Source organism: Lacerta agilis, chromosome 8, assembly GCF_009819535.1.
Source record: "Lacerta agilis isolate rLacAgi1 chromosome 8, rLacAgi1.pri, whole genome shotgun sequence".
Taxonomy (NCBI): Eukaryota; Metazoa; Chordata; class Lepidosauria; order Squamata; family Lacertidae; genus Lacerta; species Lacerta agilis.
Window position 1 is genome coordinate 83997879 of NC_046319.1, and position 16482 is coordinate 84014360.

Consider the following 16482-nt stretch of genomic DNA (forward strand, 5'->3'; position numbering starts at 1 on the left):
TGGGGATCAGCTGAGGTGGGAGAGGATGATTTTCTCTGCCAAATGGCGAATGATAAGCTGGAGAGGGGGCTGCGAGGCGCTGTGTCTCAAGGCCACACCCAGGTGGCACAATGGAGATGCGGAGAGGTGCACCTGAGAGCCACCAAGAAGGTGACCAATTGAGTTCACTTCAAGTAATGCAGTGGCACCAACCCATTCAGCATTTTGCAGAGCAAGGGAAGCAGCGAGGGTAATCTCTGGAGAGTGGCTAAGAGAGACAGGAATTAAATGCAGCCACGCACAACATTAAAGAGAGGCCCAATTGGAAAGATTTCAGATTAAAACAAATTAGATCAGGGAGATCTGATTACAGTAAGCAGCTCAAAATGGGTTTATGCTGCAAAGCACAGGAGAGGCGACAGGATCCGTAAGGCCGCAGAGAAAATAACGGATTATTGGCAGAGCTCGTGTCCCGGAGCCCGGACTCCTGGGTTCTCTTTCTAGCTCAGCCGCCGGAGTGAGCCCGCCTGGGTCTCAGGAGGCAACCGGGGCCCAAGGCACCAGCCTTAAATGTTTGGGTGCTGGGATCCTTCCACAATCGCAAATCCAGCCCCACAGCAGCCTTTCTGATTCTGCAAGGAGCTGGAAGTCTCCCTTAACAACTTGGGACCAGATTACCTGCGAGATCAACTACCCCAGATGTGTCCATTGGTGGAATTGGCATTGCTACAAGTGCCACCTAAGACCCGTGCCACACTTGTAGGAAATCAATCTTTTCGTGTGGCAGCACCTACACTTTGGAACTCCCTGCCTCTTGACATCAGGCAGGTGCCTTCGTTGATTTCTTTTCGGCACCGACTGAAAACATTTCTGAAGCCCCTCGAGATGCTTAGAAAGTGGGCGTAAACCTTAATCTGTTTTTGGTCTGTTATTTTAACATTTCAAAATTATTGTTGTTCATCTTTCTTCGTGGCAATTTTATCGGTTTATCTTTTTATAAACCGCTCTGAGTGGTTTTTGACACTCAAGTAAAGTACCTACAGTGCTGCCTTGGTTTTCGAACAGCTTAGTTCCTGAAAAACTCAGAACCTGAACGCTGCAAACCCGGAAGGAGGTGTTCTGGTTTTCGAACTTTGCCTCGGAAGCCGAGCGTGCTCCTGAGCTTCCGCTTTCACTGTTGCGCAGTTCCCCACACAGTAATTACGGCTTCCCCACACAGTAATTACGGCTTCCTTCCTTCCTTCCTTCCTTGCTTCCTTCCTTCCTTCCTTCTTCACCCTTGCACAGCTCCTTTAAGCTCCGCCCCCATCGTAGTTACAGCTTTCTATTTCTGATACAGTCTCCTGAGGTGACATTCGGTGCTTCTGTTTTTGCTATTTTTGTGTTTTGTTTTGTGGCCTGTTTTTCATTTTATTTTATTTTTTTTTTTTTATAAGATTTTATTATTTTCTATTAAGACAAAGGGAAAACATGACATAAACAACAACATTCACAATATAAAAATACAGAATACAATACATAAACACAACACAAAAACATAATCAGACAATCACAATAAAAAGAAACATATACAAACCTTTAAACTAACACTTATCCTCTTACTTTTCTTGTTACTAACTTCTCTATTTTGAGGGGCTTCCCCCATTCCCTCCACTGTCTTCAAAATCATATATATCTTCAAGGTAGCTTTGTATCTTGTTCTATTCACATTAGCTCAATTTCTAATACACTTTACTTTGCTTAATCATATCTTAACTTTAACTCCAAATCTTAACACAATTCCTAACAATTAAATTTTTCACACAAAAATATCTTACCAACAATTTTATCTAACATATATCTACTAAAGCCGCTATTCTATTTAATTCTGCTCAGATATTCAATTTTACTGTTTTGACTAAATAGTCCTTAAATTTCTTCCAATCCCTTGACACCTTCTCCTCCCTCTGGTCCCGGATTCTGGCGGTCAGCTCTGCGAGTTCCATATATTCCATCATCTTCATCTGCCATTCTTCCACCGTTGGTATCTCTTCTCCTTTCCATGTTCTTGCCAATAATATTCTAGCTGCTGTTGTGGCATACATAAAAAACACTCTATCCTGACTGGGTATCTCTTCATTGGTCATGCTCAGAAGAAATGCCTCTGGTTTCTTACAAAAGGTAACTTTCATTACCTTCTTGAGCTCATTATAAATCTTATCCCAGAAAGCATTTACCGCTGGGCACAGCCACCACATATGATAAAAGGTACCTTTCGCATGTTTACATTTCCAACATACATCTGACATTTTGGTATTCATCTTAGCAATCTTAACTGGTGTCAAATACCATCTGTAAACCATTTTCATTATGTTTTCTCTTAAACTATGACAAGCAGTAAATTTGATACCTTTCTGCCACAATCTCTCCCAGTCATCCATCATAATAATTGTCCTACATCTTTCGCCCAATCTATCATTGACGATTTAACCAGTTCATCTTTCGTATGCCACTCTAGCAAAAGATTATACATTTTGGAAAGGTTCTTAAAGTTCGATTCTATCAGTTCTGTTTCCAGTTTTGATTTTTCTACTTGAAAACCAACTTTTTTGTCCATTTTGAATGTTTCATATACCTGATGATAATGCAGCCAGTCGGGGACCTGACTTTTCACTTGATCGTAGCTTTTTAGCTTAAAAGAGTCCCCTTCCTGCTGCAATATGTCCATATATCTTAACCAATTTGCAGACATGTTCGGTCTCTTGTAGGCCTTGGCCTCCACTGGAGAGATCCATCTAGGGGTCTTTCTCTCTAACAAGTCTTTATATCTAGACCAAACCTGGTATAAGGATTTTCTAACTATATGAGATTTAAAAGTTCTGTGGATCTTAGCCTTGTCGTACCAAAGGTATGCATGCCAACCGAACATATTATCATACCCTTCCAAGTCCAATACATCAACATTTTCTAGTTTGAACCAGTCCTTTAACCAGCAAAAGGCCGCTGCTTCGAAGTAGAGTCTTAAGTCCGGCAGGGCAAAGCCTCCTCTCTCTTTGGAGTCTGTTAAAATCTTAAACTTAATTCTTGGCTTTTTGCCCTGCCATATGAACTTTGATAAGTCCTTTTGCCATTTCTTAAAACAATCCAGTTTGTCCAGAATTGGTATGGCTTGGAATAAAAACAGCATCCTTGGTAGGACATTCATTTTTATCACGGCAATTCTTCCCATTAACGACAGTTTCAATCTTGTCCATATTTCCATGTCTTTCTTTATTTCCATCCACAGTTTTTCGTAGTTGTCCTTATACAGGTTCAAATTCTTGGTTGTGAGGTTGATACCTAGATATTTTACTGTTTTAACAAAATTGAGGCCAGTGCCTTCCTGTATTCTTTGAATTTGTTCTGCACTCATGTTTTTTCCTAAAACTTTGGTTTTCTGCTTGTTTAACTTGAAACCAGCTACAAGTCCAAATTGTTCGATTATTCCCAAAGCTCTGGGGACACTGCTTTCCGGTTCTTGCAGGGATAACATCAAATCGTCTGCGAAGGCGCGTAGTTTGTATTCCTTCTCTCCCACACGAATTCCTTTTATCTGTTTATCCTTTCGTATCATATTTAGGAGGACTTCCAGGACCGTAATGAAAAGTAAAGGGGAGATAGGGCACCCTTGTCTTGTTCCCTTTTCAACTTCAAACTCCTCCGATATCACACTGTTTACTATTACTTTAGCTCTTTGCTCTGTATAGATGGCATTAATGCCATTCAAAAATTTTTGACCAACTCCCATCCTTTCCAAATTCTTTTTCATGAATGTCCAAGAGACTTTATCAAATGCTTTCTCTGCATCAACAAACAATAGTGCCGCATCTGTATTTATGTTTCTCTCCAGTTTTTCTAAAATGTCCACAATAATTCTCGTGTTATTACTAATTTGTCTTCCTGGCAAGAAACCTGCTTGGTCTCTATGTATATAATCTTTCAACACTCTTTTCAATCTTGTAGCCAATATATTTGCAAAAATTTTGTAATCCACATTCAAAAGGGATATTGGGCGATAGTTTTTCATTTGAGTCTTATCAGTATCTGGTTTTGGAATCAGTGTGATAAAGGCTTCCTTCCACGTCTCTGGTGCCCTATCTCCTTCTAGTATCTTGTTGCATACTTCTCTTAGTGGCTGCGATAGCCAGTCTTTCAATGTCTTATAATATTTTGCTGTTAAACCGTCCGGTCCTGGAGCCTTCCCCAATTGCATGTTATTTATCGCATCTTCTATCTCCTGTATCGTTATTGGGTGGTTGAGAGTAACTAGTTTTTCCTCTGGGACCTTTTGCAATCCATTCTTTTCCAGAAATCGGTCAATTTCTGCTTCATCTATCTTCTCCTCCTTGTACAGTTGCTTGTAAAATCTTTGAAAACACCATCTGATTTCCTCAGGTTTCTCCACGTTTTTTCCATTTTATGTTTTTCATTTTATGATTGATTGATTGATTGATTGATTGTGTGACTGCGGAAATGGATAAAAGCCTCCCATCCAAACAAGGACCATCATCAGTGCAGGTAAGATTTTTTTTAAAAAATTATTTTAATCATCTACAGTAGTGTTTTATTTGTTTTATAGTACAGTACATTGATTATAGCTTTCATTTTATGGATCAATGGTCTTGTTAGATAGTAAAATTCATGTTCAATTGCTGTTTTAGGGGTTGTTTTTGAAAGTCTGGAATGGATTAATCTGTTTTGCATTACTTTCTATGGGAAAGTGTGCCTTGGTTTTGGAACGCTTTGGTTTTAGAACGGACTTGCGGAATGGATTAAGTTTGAGAACCAAGGTACCACTTATATGAAATTAAATGAGTAAGGAATCCATCTCGCCCAGGGCTCTCTCCATCATTGGTCGCACCCTGTGCCCCCTTCCACCTGTCTTGGACTGAAATGCCCACCTGCGCCCCCCAGCAGGCACCAGTTTGGCAAAAGTTGGAGCTCTCTCCAAGGCCTCAGAGGAAAGGCTTCCTCTTAAGGGGAACGGCAGTCAGGGACAGGGCTGTCTTAAGCATATCCTGCCCCGGGGTGCAAAGATCTGCCTGGCGCGCACACACCCCGGTTGCCCAGTCCAGGTGCGCAGGAGGGTGGAGCCGGCTGGCCGCCTCAGCGTCTCACTGGCTCAGTTTCCCCAAAACTCGCGGCACAGAGCCGCCTGCAGCAGAAGAGACCACCGTGGCACTCTTCCCCGGACTCAACTCTCGGGCCCTGGACTCTTGGCCTGGCGCCCCTGAGAGCCCAGTGCCCAGGTGCCCCACACCCCTAGCGCCTATGGGTAAGACGGCCCTGATCAGGGATGTCCACTGGAAACCTTTGGGACGCAGAGCATGTCCTCTGCCGTGGATCTGAAGCTTCCGGGATCATTCCGGGATCTCTTACCTTCCGGGTCGAGCAGTTTGGCCAGTCCCAGCTGCTGTTCGGCTGTATTGAAAGCCTTCTGGAGGTTGTAGGCGGCATTGGACTTGGTCAACTTCTTGAAATCTATGATATCTGGCCTGGCAAAGAGAATGGGCACAAGAGATCAGTCCATGCAGCAAACTACATTTCCCACTGGGGGTGGGGTGGGGTCACAATCCCCTTTGGCCCTTCACACCTGTGCTTGTGGATGAGCGCGTTGAAGGCCAGGCCGTCCCGCCAGCTGGTGGTGAAGTTCTGGATGTTGACCTCGGGGTACCTGCGCAGGGAAGAGGGTCAGCGGGCGCAGGCCATTCTGCACCTGACCAGGCGACTCCACCTCTCGCCCCACGCCTGGCAAGCAGCAAGCGCAGCCCCTGGGTGACCTGGCCAGGCAGGGAGACCGCAAACGGCCTCCCCACCCCCACCCCATTTCTAAACGCTTTATTGGTTGAAAACTTTATAACAGAAACATACAATAGATGTTATAGGCAAAATAAGAAATAAAAAATAAACAATTATTTATTCTTTAACTAATACTTGCTTTGTACATCCATTTGTGATTAAATTTGACAAGACCTCCAATCTTCCCCTCGCATTGCCAAATTAAATTCCTTAAATATGCGCTTAAACTTTGCTTTCTACATGTTATTTAACTTACTATAGATTTTATTTTACAAAATCATCCTATTAACACACCAAAGCTCAATCAAGATCTGCCAATAGATTGCTCTTTGGACAATGTTCTTTTACATAGACTCTGTATGTATCCCACTCTAATAAATTTTTCATCTGCAATGCCTCTTAGCCTTGCTGATAATCTTGCCAGTTCAGAGTACTCTCTTATCTTGTTTTGCCAATCTAATTTAGAATATCCTCCCCCTTCCACAATTCCTAGCAGGAAGGCTTCAGGTTTCTTAGGGAAGGAGCATTTGCACATTTTTGTTGTAAATCATTTCCCAAAATTGTCTGATCTTTCTACAGTGCCACCACATGTGGAGCCATGTGCCTTCCGCCTCCCTGCATTTCCAACAAGTGTTTGTCTGAGATCTGAACATTTTGGCTAGCTTAAGGGGCGTTAGATGTCACCCGTAAAGCATTTTCATGCAATTTTCTTTTTAAATCATAACATGCTGTAAATCTGATGTCTTCCTTCCAGAGTCTCTCCCAACTTTCCAAAAAAGAACCGTGTTGAGGATGAAGGAAGTCAATTAGAAGTAAAGAAGAACTGAAATGTGAGTGTGTGTATGTGTGTGTGTGTGTATAAAATAATTGATTATTTGTTTTGTATAAGTTTTCGTACGTTGTCATGTCTTATTTGTATTATTTTTGTTTTGTGTTTTGTTGCTGTTTGTTTTTCTTTTGATTCTGTACTATTATTTTCATGTTTAGTTTGACAAGTGTGTGTCTATGTGTTGTAAATAATCTCAATAAAATAAAATAAAATAAAAAGAGAAGGGGAGCTGCCCTCTCACCCGGCCGTCTTCATCTGGCACCAGAGGAGCAAGGCGTCCTTGGCGGAGCGGGTCTCCCGGTTGTCCTCCGTTTCTATTTTGATCACCTGGATCTGCAAATTTCAACATTTTAGCAGTTTAAGCTTTTGCAACGTGTTGCCATTGGAGTTTCTTGTTTTATTTCTTTGCAAACCGAGTTCAGCTTCCTCCCTTCTTATTTTATTAAATTTCAAAAATTTCACATATGCACTCTAAAACATAATACATTTTTCTTTGTTTTTTCCCGACTTCCCCTCCCGTTTCCCACTCCCCCTTGCTGAACCCCGTCTTCTCTCTCTCGTATCACAACCACCAGACCATCATCTCTCATTCCTTCTATGGCTCAGAGTTCGAATTCTGTTCTCGTCGCTTTGAGGTTTCTTTCATTCCTTTTGGCAACCAAGTAGAGTGTAAATTATATGAACTAAAATAAATAAATCTGGGGATGTGCTATCATTATGTTGTTGTTCAGTCGTTCAGTCGTGTCCGACTCTTCGTGACCCCATGGACCAGAGCACGCCAGGCACGCCTATCCTTCACTGCCTCCCGCAGTTTGGCCAAACTCATGTTAGTAGCTTTGAGAATACTATCATTATATTATCTATTAAATCTGTATACCACCAAAGAGCACAGGGCAGTTCGGGGTTATTGTTCTTGTTGTTGTTATTCTTATGTCAGTGTGGTGTAGTGGTTAAGAGCGGTAGACTCGTAATCTGGGGAACCGGGTTCGCGTCTCCACTCCTCCACATGCAGCTGCTGGGTGACCTTGGGCTAGTCACACTTCTCTGAAGTCTCTCAGCCCCACTCACCTCACAGTGGGGGAGGAAGGGAAAGGAGAATGTGAGCCGCTTTGAGACTCCTTCGGGTGGTGGAAAGCAGGATATCAAATCCAAACTCTTCTCCTTCTTCTTCTTCTTCTTCTTCTTCTTTTTCTTCTTCTTCTGTTAAAATTCATCTTGTTTGCTTTGGCCGAGTTCTTAATCTGTTAAAGTCATTTTGAAGTGTGATCCTGTCCTCTGGGGTATTAGCCACCCCTCCCAATTTGGTGTCATCTGCAAACTTGATCAGGATGCCCTCAAGCCCATCATCCACGTCATTGATGAAGATGTTGAATAAGACTGGGCCCAAGACAGAACCCTGTGGCACCCCACTAGTCACTTCTCTCCAGGATGAAGAGGAGCCGTTAATGAGTACCCTTTGGGTTCGGTCAGTCAGTCAGTTACAAATCCACTGAATGGTAGCATTGTCTAGCCCGCATTTTACCAGCTTCTTTACAAGAATATCATGGGGCACCTTGTCAAAGGCCTTGCTGAAATCAAGATAGGCTACATCCACAGCGTTCCCTTCATCTACCAGGCTAAATGTTCAGAAACCAAGGCGCAGCTTCTGATTGGCGCAGGCACCCTGGAAACAATAGCTGACAGCTGCATCAGACGTTCAGCTTCCTAAAAACGTTCGAAAACCGGAACACTTACTTCTGGGTTTTTGGCGTTTGAGAACCAAGGCGTTTGAGAACCAAGGTAGCACTGTAGTGTGTCCCAACTGCCACAATTCGCAGTCTCAGCGGCTGACAGGAAGCCCTAGAGCCCCACGGACTCCCAGCTCCCCACTTCCTGGGTGGGGCAGGGGTCTTCGCCCCCCTGGGCCCTACCTGAAAGCGCAGGATGATGGTCCAGATGAGGCCGAGCGTCAATCGGTGGTTTCCGTCCACGATGTCGTGGGAGCCCACGTTCTCCAGGTGGACACGCTGCTCCTTCAGGAACTGCAGGGCCTTGTCCACGTTCTCCAGGGAGTGGATCCGCATCCGGCCGCGGGTGGGCTTGGGCTGACGGGGGCGAAAGCAGACGGGTGGGGGGGAGACTCTCTTTCCCCCCGAAAGGGACCCCCCACCTCAAGCCCTTCTCCTCCCCTCACAGAATCTGCTCCGAGTGCGAGAAACTCTGGAGCCGGTGGTGTTAGAGCAAAGGAGAGTATCGGTATGTCTCTGACCATGTGCAGAGTGCACTCTCTTTTGCAACACAGAATGCATCCCACATGACTTCCTTCTCCTTCCCCCACAGAGCAAAACGCCAGAGCCTGCTCTGAATGCCAGAAACTCAGAATGAAGAGGGAAACGCCTCTGACCATGTGCACAGTGCATTCTCGCATCTCGCAAACGCATCTTGTATCAGGCCCTTCTCCTGCCCCCGCAGAGTAAAACCTCAGAAATCCTGGAACCAGTGGTGTCGGAGTGAAGAAGGAAATGCCCTTGACCACGTGCAGAGTGCATTCATCAGCGCAACACAGATATCCACAGGTCTGGCCCCACATTTTCCAGACGGAGCCCCCCCCCCAAGACGCTCCCCGCCTCCTCTCGCCCCAAAGCCCCTCCTCACCAGCTGCTCCCCGGACAGCACCTCCAGCAGCTTGGTCAGCATGAATCCGTCCCGCAGGTCAGTGTAGAGATCGCTGATCCGGCAGGAGGCCTGACTCAGGTGCGAGTTGACCCACTTGGTGAAGGTCTTCTTCTGCACAGCATCGCGCTCATCTGGCAGGAAGAGGGGGGTCAAGCTCAGTAGGCAGAGCCCCCCAAGGTCCCCCCTCCACCCCCAGGGAACCCGCAGCCCCCTCCCTTTGCCCACCAGGGCACCCACCCCAAAAGCGCACAGAGGGCTCTGCCCAGGGCCCACCAGCTTTGCCGCTGCAGAGCCATAGAACTTGGAAGGTCAAAACAGCGCTATGGGAATGTCTTGAACTAGAAAAAGCAACAGAATCCGTCAGAAATCATTGGGCTGTTTTTAAAATGGGATGGGGTGTTTTTAAAAATGACATGATGAAATACGTTTCCAACAATGATTCTTGGTTGAGCATAGATGAAATTCCACAGAGTTAAGAGAATGGTCTTTCGTAGAACAAGAACAGAGGCAGGAATTTTTAGAAATGAGACATTATGAACCACTTTCTCAGCAGGGGGCTGGTCCACTGTCCCTCAGACCTTGTGGGAGCTGGACTATATTTTGGGGAGAAAAATGAACGAATTCCTATGCCCCACAAATAAGCCAGAGATGCATTTTAAATAAAAGAACACATTCTACTCATGTAAAAACACACTGATTCCAGGACCGTCCGCAGGCCGGAGTGAGAAGGTGAGTGGGCAGGATCCTGCCCCTGGGCCTTAGTTTGCCTACCCATGGCATAGAGCAGGGGTCAGCAACGTGCAGCCCATGGGCCTGATGTGGCCCACGAAGACCATTTTACTGGCCCATGAGCTGCCCACAAACCGAGCCGCCCGCTTGGCAAGTCCCCCGCGCGCTGCGCTAAATGGCGTCTGCACATGCCCAGACGCCAAAAATCACGTCAGCACATGTCCAGACGCCAAAAATCGCTTCTGCACAGGAACAATTTTTCGCATCTGGGCAGGCGCAGACACGATTTCCGGCATCGTGCTGCGCCAGTCCAGCCCACGGACGATCTCCATGGGAGTGACCCAGCCCATGGCCTTGGTAAACCTTGCCGACCCCTGGCATAGAGGTAGAAGGAGGAATAAAACCAGAGATTAGGCATAGGTAAAAAAGTAAGAGTGGCAAGGAGAAATTGATAAGTTGAAGATAAAAGGACCTCTTACTGGAAATATATGTTTATAATAATGTCGATGGTGGTTTGCATTTCTTAAAAAACTGTATGTCTTTAATAAGATTTTTCATTTAACTTTCTTTTGTATTTTTTTTCTATTCTATTTTTTCTATTTCACCCCTTCCCTTCCCTTCCCTTCCCTTCCCTTCTTTTCTTTTCTTTCATAACAGAAAAATGTGTTTGATTTGTATAATTTTAAATATGTAAATAAAGAAAACAAAAATCATAAGAACTTGGAAGGGACCCCAAGTGGTCATCTAGCCCAGCCCCCGGCAACGAGGGAGGCTCTGGCAAGGGGCTGTCTCCAATGACGGGCTGGGGCCGATTCCTAACCCCAAACTCCAGCGCCACCAGCAAAGCAAGCTTAAGCCCCCTCGCCTCTCCTAGAGAGAGCCCCCCTCCCCCCAACGGCTTCACAGATGAACTGACAGGCGCGCATCCCGGCAAATTGACAGCCAACTCAGCTGTCCATCTGGCCCCACCCCCACCCCACCCCTCCCAGGACCAGGCAGGCAGCCTCACATTGATGAAGGAAACTGCCCCCATGTACATTACTGCTGCCAGTCAGTGTAGACAATGCTGAACTGGGTGGAACCCATGGTCAGCTCACCTCCCTATTTATTCATCCACCGGCTAATTTGCAGCTGTCTTTGAAATGAGCCACACAAGCAATTTTCAAAACGGAGGAGAGGGGGGCTTCTGGGTGCCAGGGAGAATCAGGGGTGGCAGAGTAAGGCTGAGCAGGGGGGCAGGAGCCCCTCACTATTCAGAGGCTACCGGGGAGACAGGAGGGACAGACAAACCCTTCGGCACTGGGGGAATCACCAAAAAGACAGCCGAACCTCCTCAAGATTCTGCCCTCCCTCCAGCCACCCCCAGCAAACTAGCCTGCTGCCCCCCAAACAAAGGGGGCACTGTCCCATCGCCAGTACCAAAGTCAGATGCAGCTGCCAGCCCCGTTGGCATGCTAGATCGGGAACGCATCATGCGGAATTAATTAAGCAGTCTTTATTGGATTTGGAATTAATGTGCAATTAATTGCTCCCATTCTGAATTTCACCACGCTGTTATCTTCCTTAGTGGGTTGTACGAGGCACTATTCTGAATAATGCGCTTTGCAGGGCAGGGAAGCAGTCACTGGCGATGAGTTTAGGGAACTGAGAGGGTGGGGGCCTAAGCAGATTTTTAGTACCCCTGACTCCCACAAAGCTGGCCTCCTTGCTCCCTCCAATTGTGCCCCCGTCTCTTACTGAGCAATCCTGTGGGACCTTGGGGGGGGGGTCAGACCACATCCCTGTGCTCTGGCACATCCTGCATTGCAGGGGGTTGGACTACATGTCCACTGGGGGTCCCTTCCAACCCTGGGCATCTGCAAGCCCAGCCAAGTTCACCCATGTTGTGCCTGATGCCTGCAATTCAGCCTCCCCTTGTCCAACGCTTTATATCCTTGCAGGCCGGCAAGAACCACGCGAGAGACGTACCGGCCAAGGCCTTGATCCGCGAGCACTCAAAGAGCTTGGCCGTGGCCGTGGCCTCATCCCAGGGCCGGTGTTGGTGGTGGTGCTCAGTGCTCTCCCACCGGGTGTTGTTATTCTGCTGCTGCTGCTGCTGCTGCTGCGCCTCCAGGTTGTCCAGCTTGGCTGGCGTGACATTTGCCATCTTGGCCCTGGCACCGGGAGGAAGGCTCCTTCACAGATCTGCGCGGAAGGACCTCATGGGCACCTGGAGCCCCGGCCAGCCCTCCTGCGGAGATGGCACAGGAGACCAACTGAGAAGACACAATGCAAAGATGGAGTTTTGAGAGTCAAGGAGAGGACAGTTCTGAAAGGCCAGACAGCTGCTGCCGGTCAGTGTAAGCAACAGTGAGCCAGATGGAGCCTCAAGGGCCTAACTCTGTACAAAGCAGCAACTCCTCCCAGCACCCCATGAGACAAAAATCCTGCTTTTTAACTAATAAGTTAAAGTATTGCTCTGTTGCTGTAGGTCAGGCATAGGCAAACTTGGCCCTCCAGATGTTTTTGGCCTACAACTCCCATGATGCCTAGCAGGACCCATATCAGGGATGATGGGAATTGTAGTCCCAAAATATCAGGAGGGCAGAGTTTGGCAATGCCTGCTGTAGGTATTTCCTCCTTGGACCCTGGATGGGTGTATTTTAATGAACTGGAGAAACTGAAGTGGGTGCAAGAGTTCTAAGAGAGAGGAGTATGCAAACATAATAGGATTTCGCTTAATTTTTCATTGTTCTTTTGTTAATACTCTTTTATAGATTATGTTTTATGCAGGACGATTTTTCTAGGAAAAGAACACCTCTTGTTCTCTTAGAATGCCAGTGGCAGGAGAGGTGCCAGAACGGGGAGTTTCAGCTGAAAAAAAGCCCTGGTTTTATGGATGATTTCTTAATCATATAATATGACACACACTATAGCTGTGATGATCTGTTCTGGTTATTTGTAAGTGCTTTGGGATTTGTTTGGGATTGGTCTTTTGTGTGGGGAAGACAGAGAAATGCTCTTGGGTGACAGAGAGAAGGCGGAACTGCTCAACACCTACTTTGCCTCTGTCTTCACCCAAAAAGAAAGCGATGGCCAACCTGGTGATAACAGAATAAATATTCTAAGGAGGGAGCTGCAGCCCAAGATAGGAAAATAGATACTGTAGTAAGGGAACACCTAGATACTTGTTTGTTGTTGTTTAGTCATTTAGTCGTGTCCGACTTTGTGACCCCAATGAATTCAAATCTCCAGGGCCTGATGATCTGCATCCAGGGGTGCTAAAGGAGCTTGCGGATTGAATTTCAGAGCCTTTGTCCATGATCTTTGAGAATTCTTGGAGAATGGGTGAGGTCCCTACAGACTGGAGGTGGGTAAGGGTTGTTCCCATCTTCAAAAATAACACAGGGAAGGTCCAAGAACAGATAATACAAAGGCTGGTCTGTGAGCATTTAGAAAAGGATGCTGTGATTACTAAAACCCAGCATGGGTTTCTCAAAAATAAGTCATGCCAGACCAATCTCATTATTATTTTTTGATAGAATTACAAACTTGGTGGATCAGGGAAATGCTGTGGACAGAGTGTATCTTGGTATCAGTAAGGCTTTTGACAAAGTCCCCCATGATATTTTCATGAGGAAGCTGGTAAAATGTGGGTTGAATGAGATAACTGTTAGATGGATTTGTAGCTGGTTGACTGACCGAACCCAGAGAGTACTCATTAATGGTTCCTCATCATCCTGGGGAAAAGTGACAAGTGGGGTGCTGCACTGCCACACGGTTCTGTCCTGGACCCGTTGTTGTTCAATGTCTTTATAAAAGACATGAATGGAGGAATTGAGGGGGTGCTCATCAAATTTGCAGATGACGCAAAACTGGGAGGAGTAGCTAACGCTGCAGAAGACAGAATCAGAATTCAAAATGACCTTAACAGATTGGAGAACTGGGTACAAGCTAACAAAATGAATTTCCATAGGGACAAATGTCAGGTTCTGCAGTTAGGCAGGAAGAACCAGATACACAAATATAGGATGGGGGACACCTGGCTTACTAGCAGGACATGTGAAAAGGATCTCTGGGTCTTGGTGGACCACAAGCTAAACATGAGTCCACAGTGTGATGCAGCAGCAAAAAAGGCTAACACTATTCTAGGCTGCAACAACAGAAGTCTAGTGTCCAGATCAAGGGAAGTAAGAGTCCCACTCTATTCTGCCTTAGCCAGACCACACCTGGAAAACTGTGTCCAACATAAGGGAAGCCTCAAAGGCAACACTGATGACTGTGGCCAGTGGCCCACCTAGTCCAGCAACCTCTTCTCACAGTGGCTGGCCAGAAACCTGCAAGAAGGACCCAAGCACAAGATCCCTCTCCCCTCCCACAGTTTCCAGCAACTGGAATCCACAGGCATGGCTGCCTCCAGCTCTCTGTCCAGGAGGCAGGAGGAGAAGGCAAGGGGGGGGGGGAGGCAAGGGGGGGAGCAGGGCAGAGAGAGGCCTTCACAATACAGTGGTACCCTGGGTTACATACTTAATCCGTTCTGGGTTACAGTACGTAACCCGAAAAGGACGTAACCTGAACAATTCGTTCTGCGCATGCACAGACAGAAAAACCCAAAAAACCTGTGAAAAATGCTCTGCACATGCGCAAATCACACGCGTGTCAGGTTGCACTTCCAGGTTAGCGCAGTTTGTAACCCAAAAAGTACACAACCCAAAGCGTATGTAACCTGAGATACGACTGTAGCTCTGGAAGGTAGACCAGTCTGAAGCTGGTCTAAAGTAATAAAGAATCATAATTTGTCTCAGGAATCCTAGTCATACTGCCAATTATTACTTAATTAGCAAAATTTCTATACAGTACTGCTTGATTGTACGCTACTTTACGTGTATATACTGCTTGATTGTACATTAAACCTCTAAGCGGGTTTCTTCATATTATACTGTATTGTATTATATTACACACACACACACACACACATATTACAATTGCCCATCGAACAGCCAATTGTAACAGCTCCAGGCATGTTGGGTGAAGGGGAAATGGCCTGGCCAGCCTTCAAGCAGACCCAAGATGCTTTGGACTACAACTCCCATCATGCAGGACTTGCACTGGCTGGGGCTGATGGGAATTGTAGTCCAAAGAATCTGGAGGCCCCCCAGGTTGACCAAAGTCCAGATCTAATTGTGTTGACTTCAGTTAATAACTTATTTAACCAAACAGTTGATGCAAGTAAATAATTGTAAGAAAAGGAAAAGTATTGGCCTAGCCAAGAGGGAGGCAGCTCTCCCCCATCAAGTAAAACAATAGAAATACTTAAATTGACTGACCAATCATGTTGGTTCCAGCCCCCCACAAAGTCCTGCCCCCCCCAACAAAAATCCTGGCTCCGCCCATGAGGAGAAGAGCCTGCCTGCTGGATCAGGCCCGTTACTCCAGGATCTTGTACTCACAGTGGCCAACCACCTCCCTGTGGGAAATTGGCAGGTAGGATGCAGCCTGCTCACCCATTTAGCTATTTAAAAACCCCATATATTTCCAGAATAATAGAGAGCCCAGCTTCTAAGCACTGCTGTTTTCAGGAACTTAAGCTCAGCTTTTTAAAACGCTGAAGTCTCAAAATTGTCTGGGCCCAAGAGGGAGGGCTGGCTCACGATCCTCTTGCATGACACTTGGGGAGCCACCCAGGATCACAGCAGAGGAGCCCCCCCCCCCCCAGTGAGGCTTCGACTTCTTGGAGGATCGGGCAGGGGGGGCACATGAACAATCCCTAGAAAGGGCGGGCAAAGCCACAAAGAAGGGGGAGCAAGAGGGGAGGGCAGCTTGTCTCCCCCCTTCCGCAGCGCTGCAGACGCGCCTCCATCCCGGCACCATCTTTGGGCACTGACCCGAAGACTGCAGGTGCTGCTGGGCCCCGATCCTGCTGGGCATCAAGGACTGAGCAGGCCCTTCTCCTCCGGCCTTGCCCTTCTGCCTGGCAGGGATGGAGAGGCGTCCCCTGACCTTTCCCCGCCACAGCTTTTGGGGGACGCCAGTGCCTTTCCAAGGCGCGCGGACATGCCGCCAAGCACGCGCTGGTCCAGCCGGGGCGGCCTCTCCTCCGCCGCCGGGAGCAGAAAACTAGGGGGGCGGGGAATGTTGTGGGGGGGGGGGAGAGAGAGAGAGCCTGCAGCCCCAGCGCTCCCTCGGGCAGATCAAAACCATCACACCATGGACAGCTCCCTCAGCAAGACCCTTCCCGGCCCCAAACGTAGGACCAGACCCCACTCCGTCCCCAAAGATAAGGCCAGCCCCAAATATAGGGCCAGCCCCCACCCACCGAAACAGAGCGATTTGGGGGGGTCGGGTGTCTAACTCTCTTTCTGGGTCCCCTTGGCATGGAAGCCCTTGCATGACTGGGACCCCCCGCGACTTACCTCCCCACGGTGCCCTGACGGCGCGGAGAAGCGTCCCACGGCCTCGCCCCGCACGGTGCCCGGTCGTGGCGGCGGGCGGCG

The 16482-nt window shown here is 47.2% G+C and overlaps 1 protein-coding gene across 1 annotated transcript in view; it reads right to left on the reverse strand.

Moving 5' to 3' along the window:
• SPTBN4 (spectrin beta, non-erythrocytic 4) overlaps positions 1–12241 on the reverse strand; it is an 85272-nt gene extending 73031 nt beyond the window's left edge. Inside the window, exons 1-6 of the mRNA XM_033158648.1 lie at positions 11978–12241; positions 9260–9411; positions 8536–8709; positions 6867–6958; positions 5591–5671; positions 5377–5492 (exon numbers count right to left, since the gene is read on the reverse strand). Coding sequence (XP_033014539.1) covers positions 5377–5492; positions 5591–5671; positions 6867–6958; positions 8536–8709; positions 9260–9411; positions 11978–12155 — 793 coding nt within the window. The 5' untranslated portion in view covers positions 12156–12241. The remainder of the gene's footprint in view (positions 1–5376; positions 5493–5590; positions 5672–6866; positions 6959–8535; positions 8710–9259; positions 9412–11977) is intronic.
• Positions 12242–16482: the final 4241 nt, after the last annotated feature.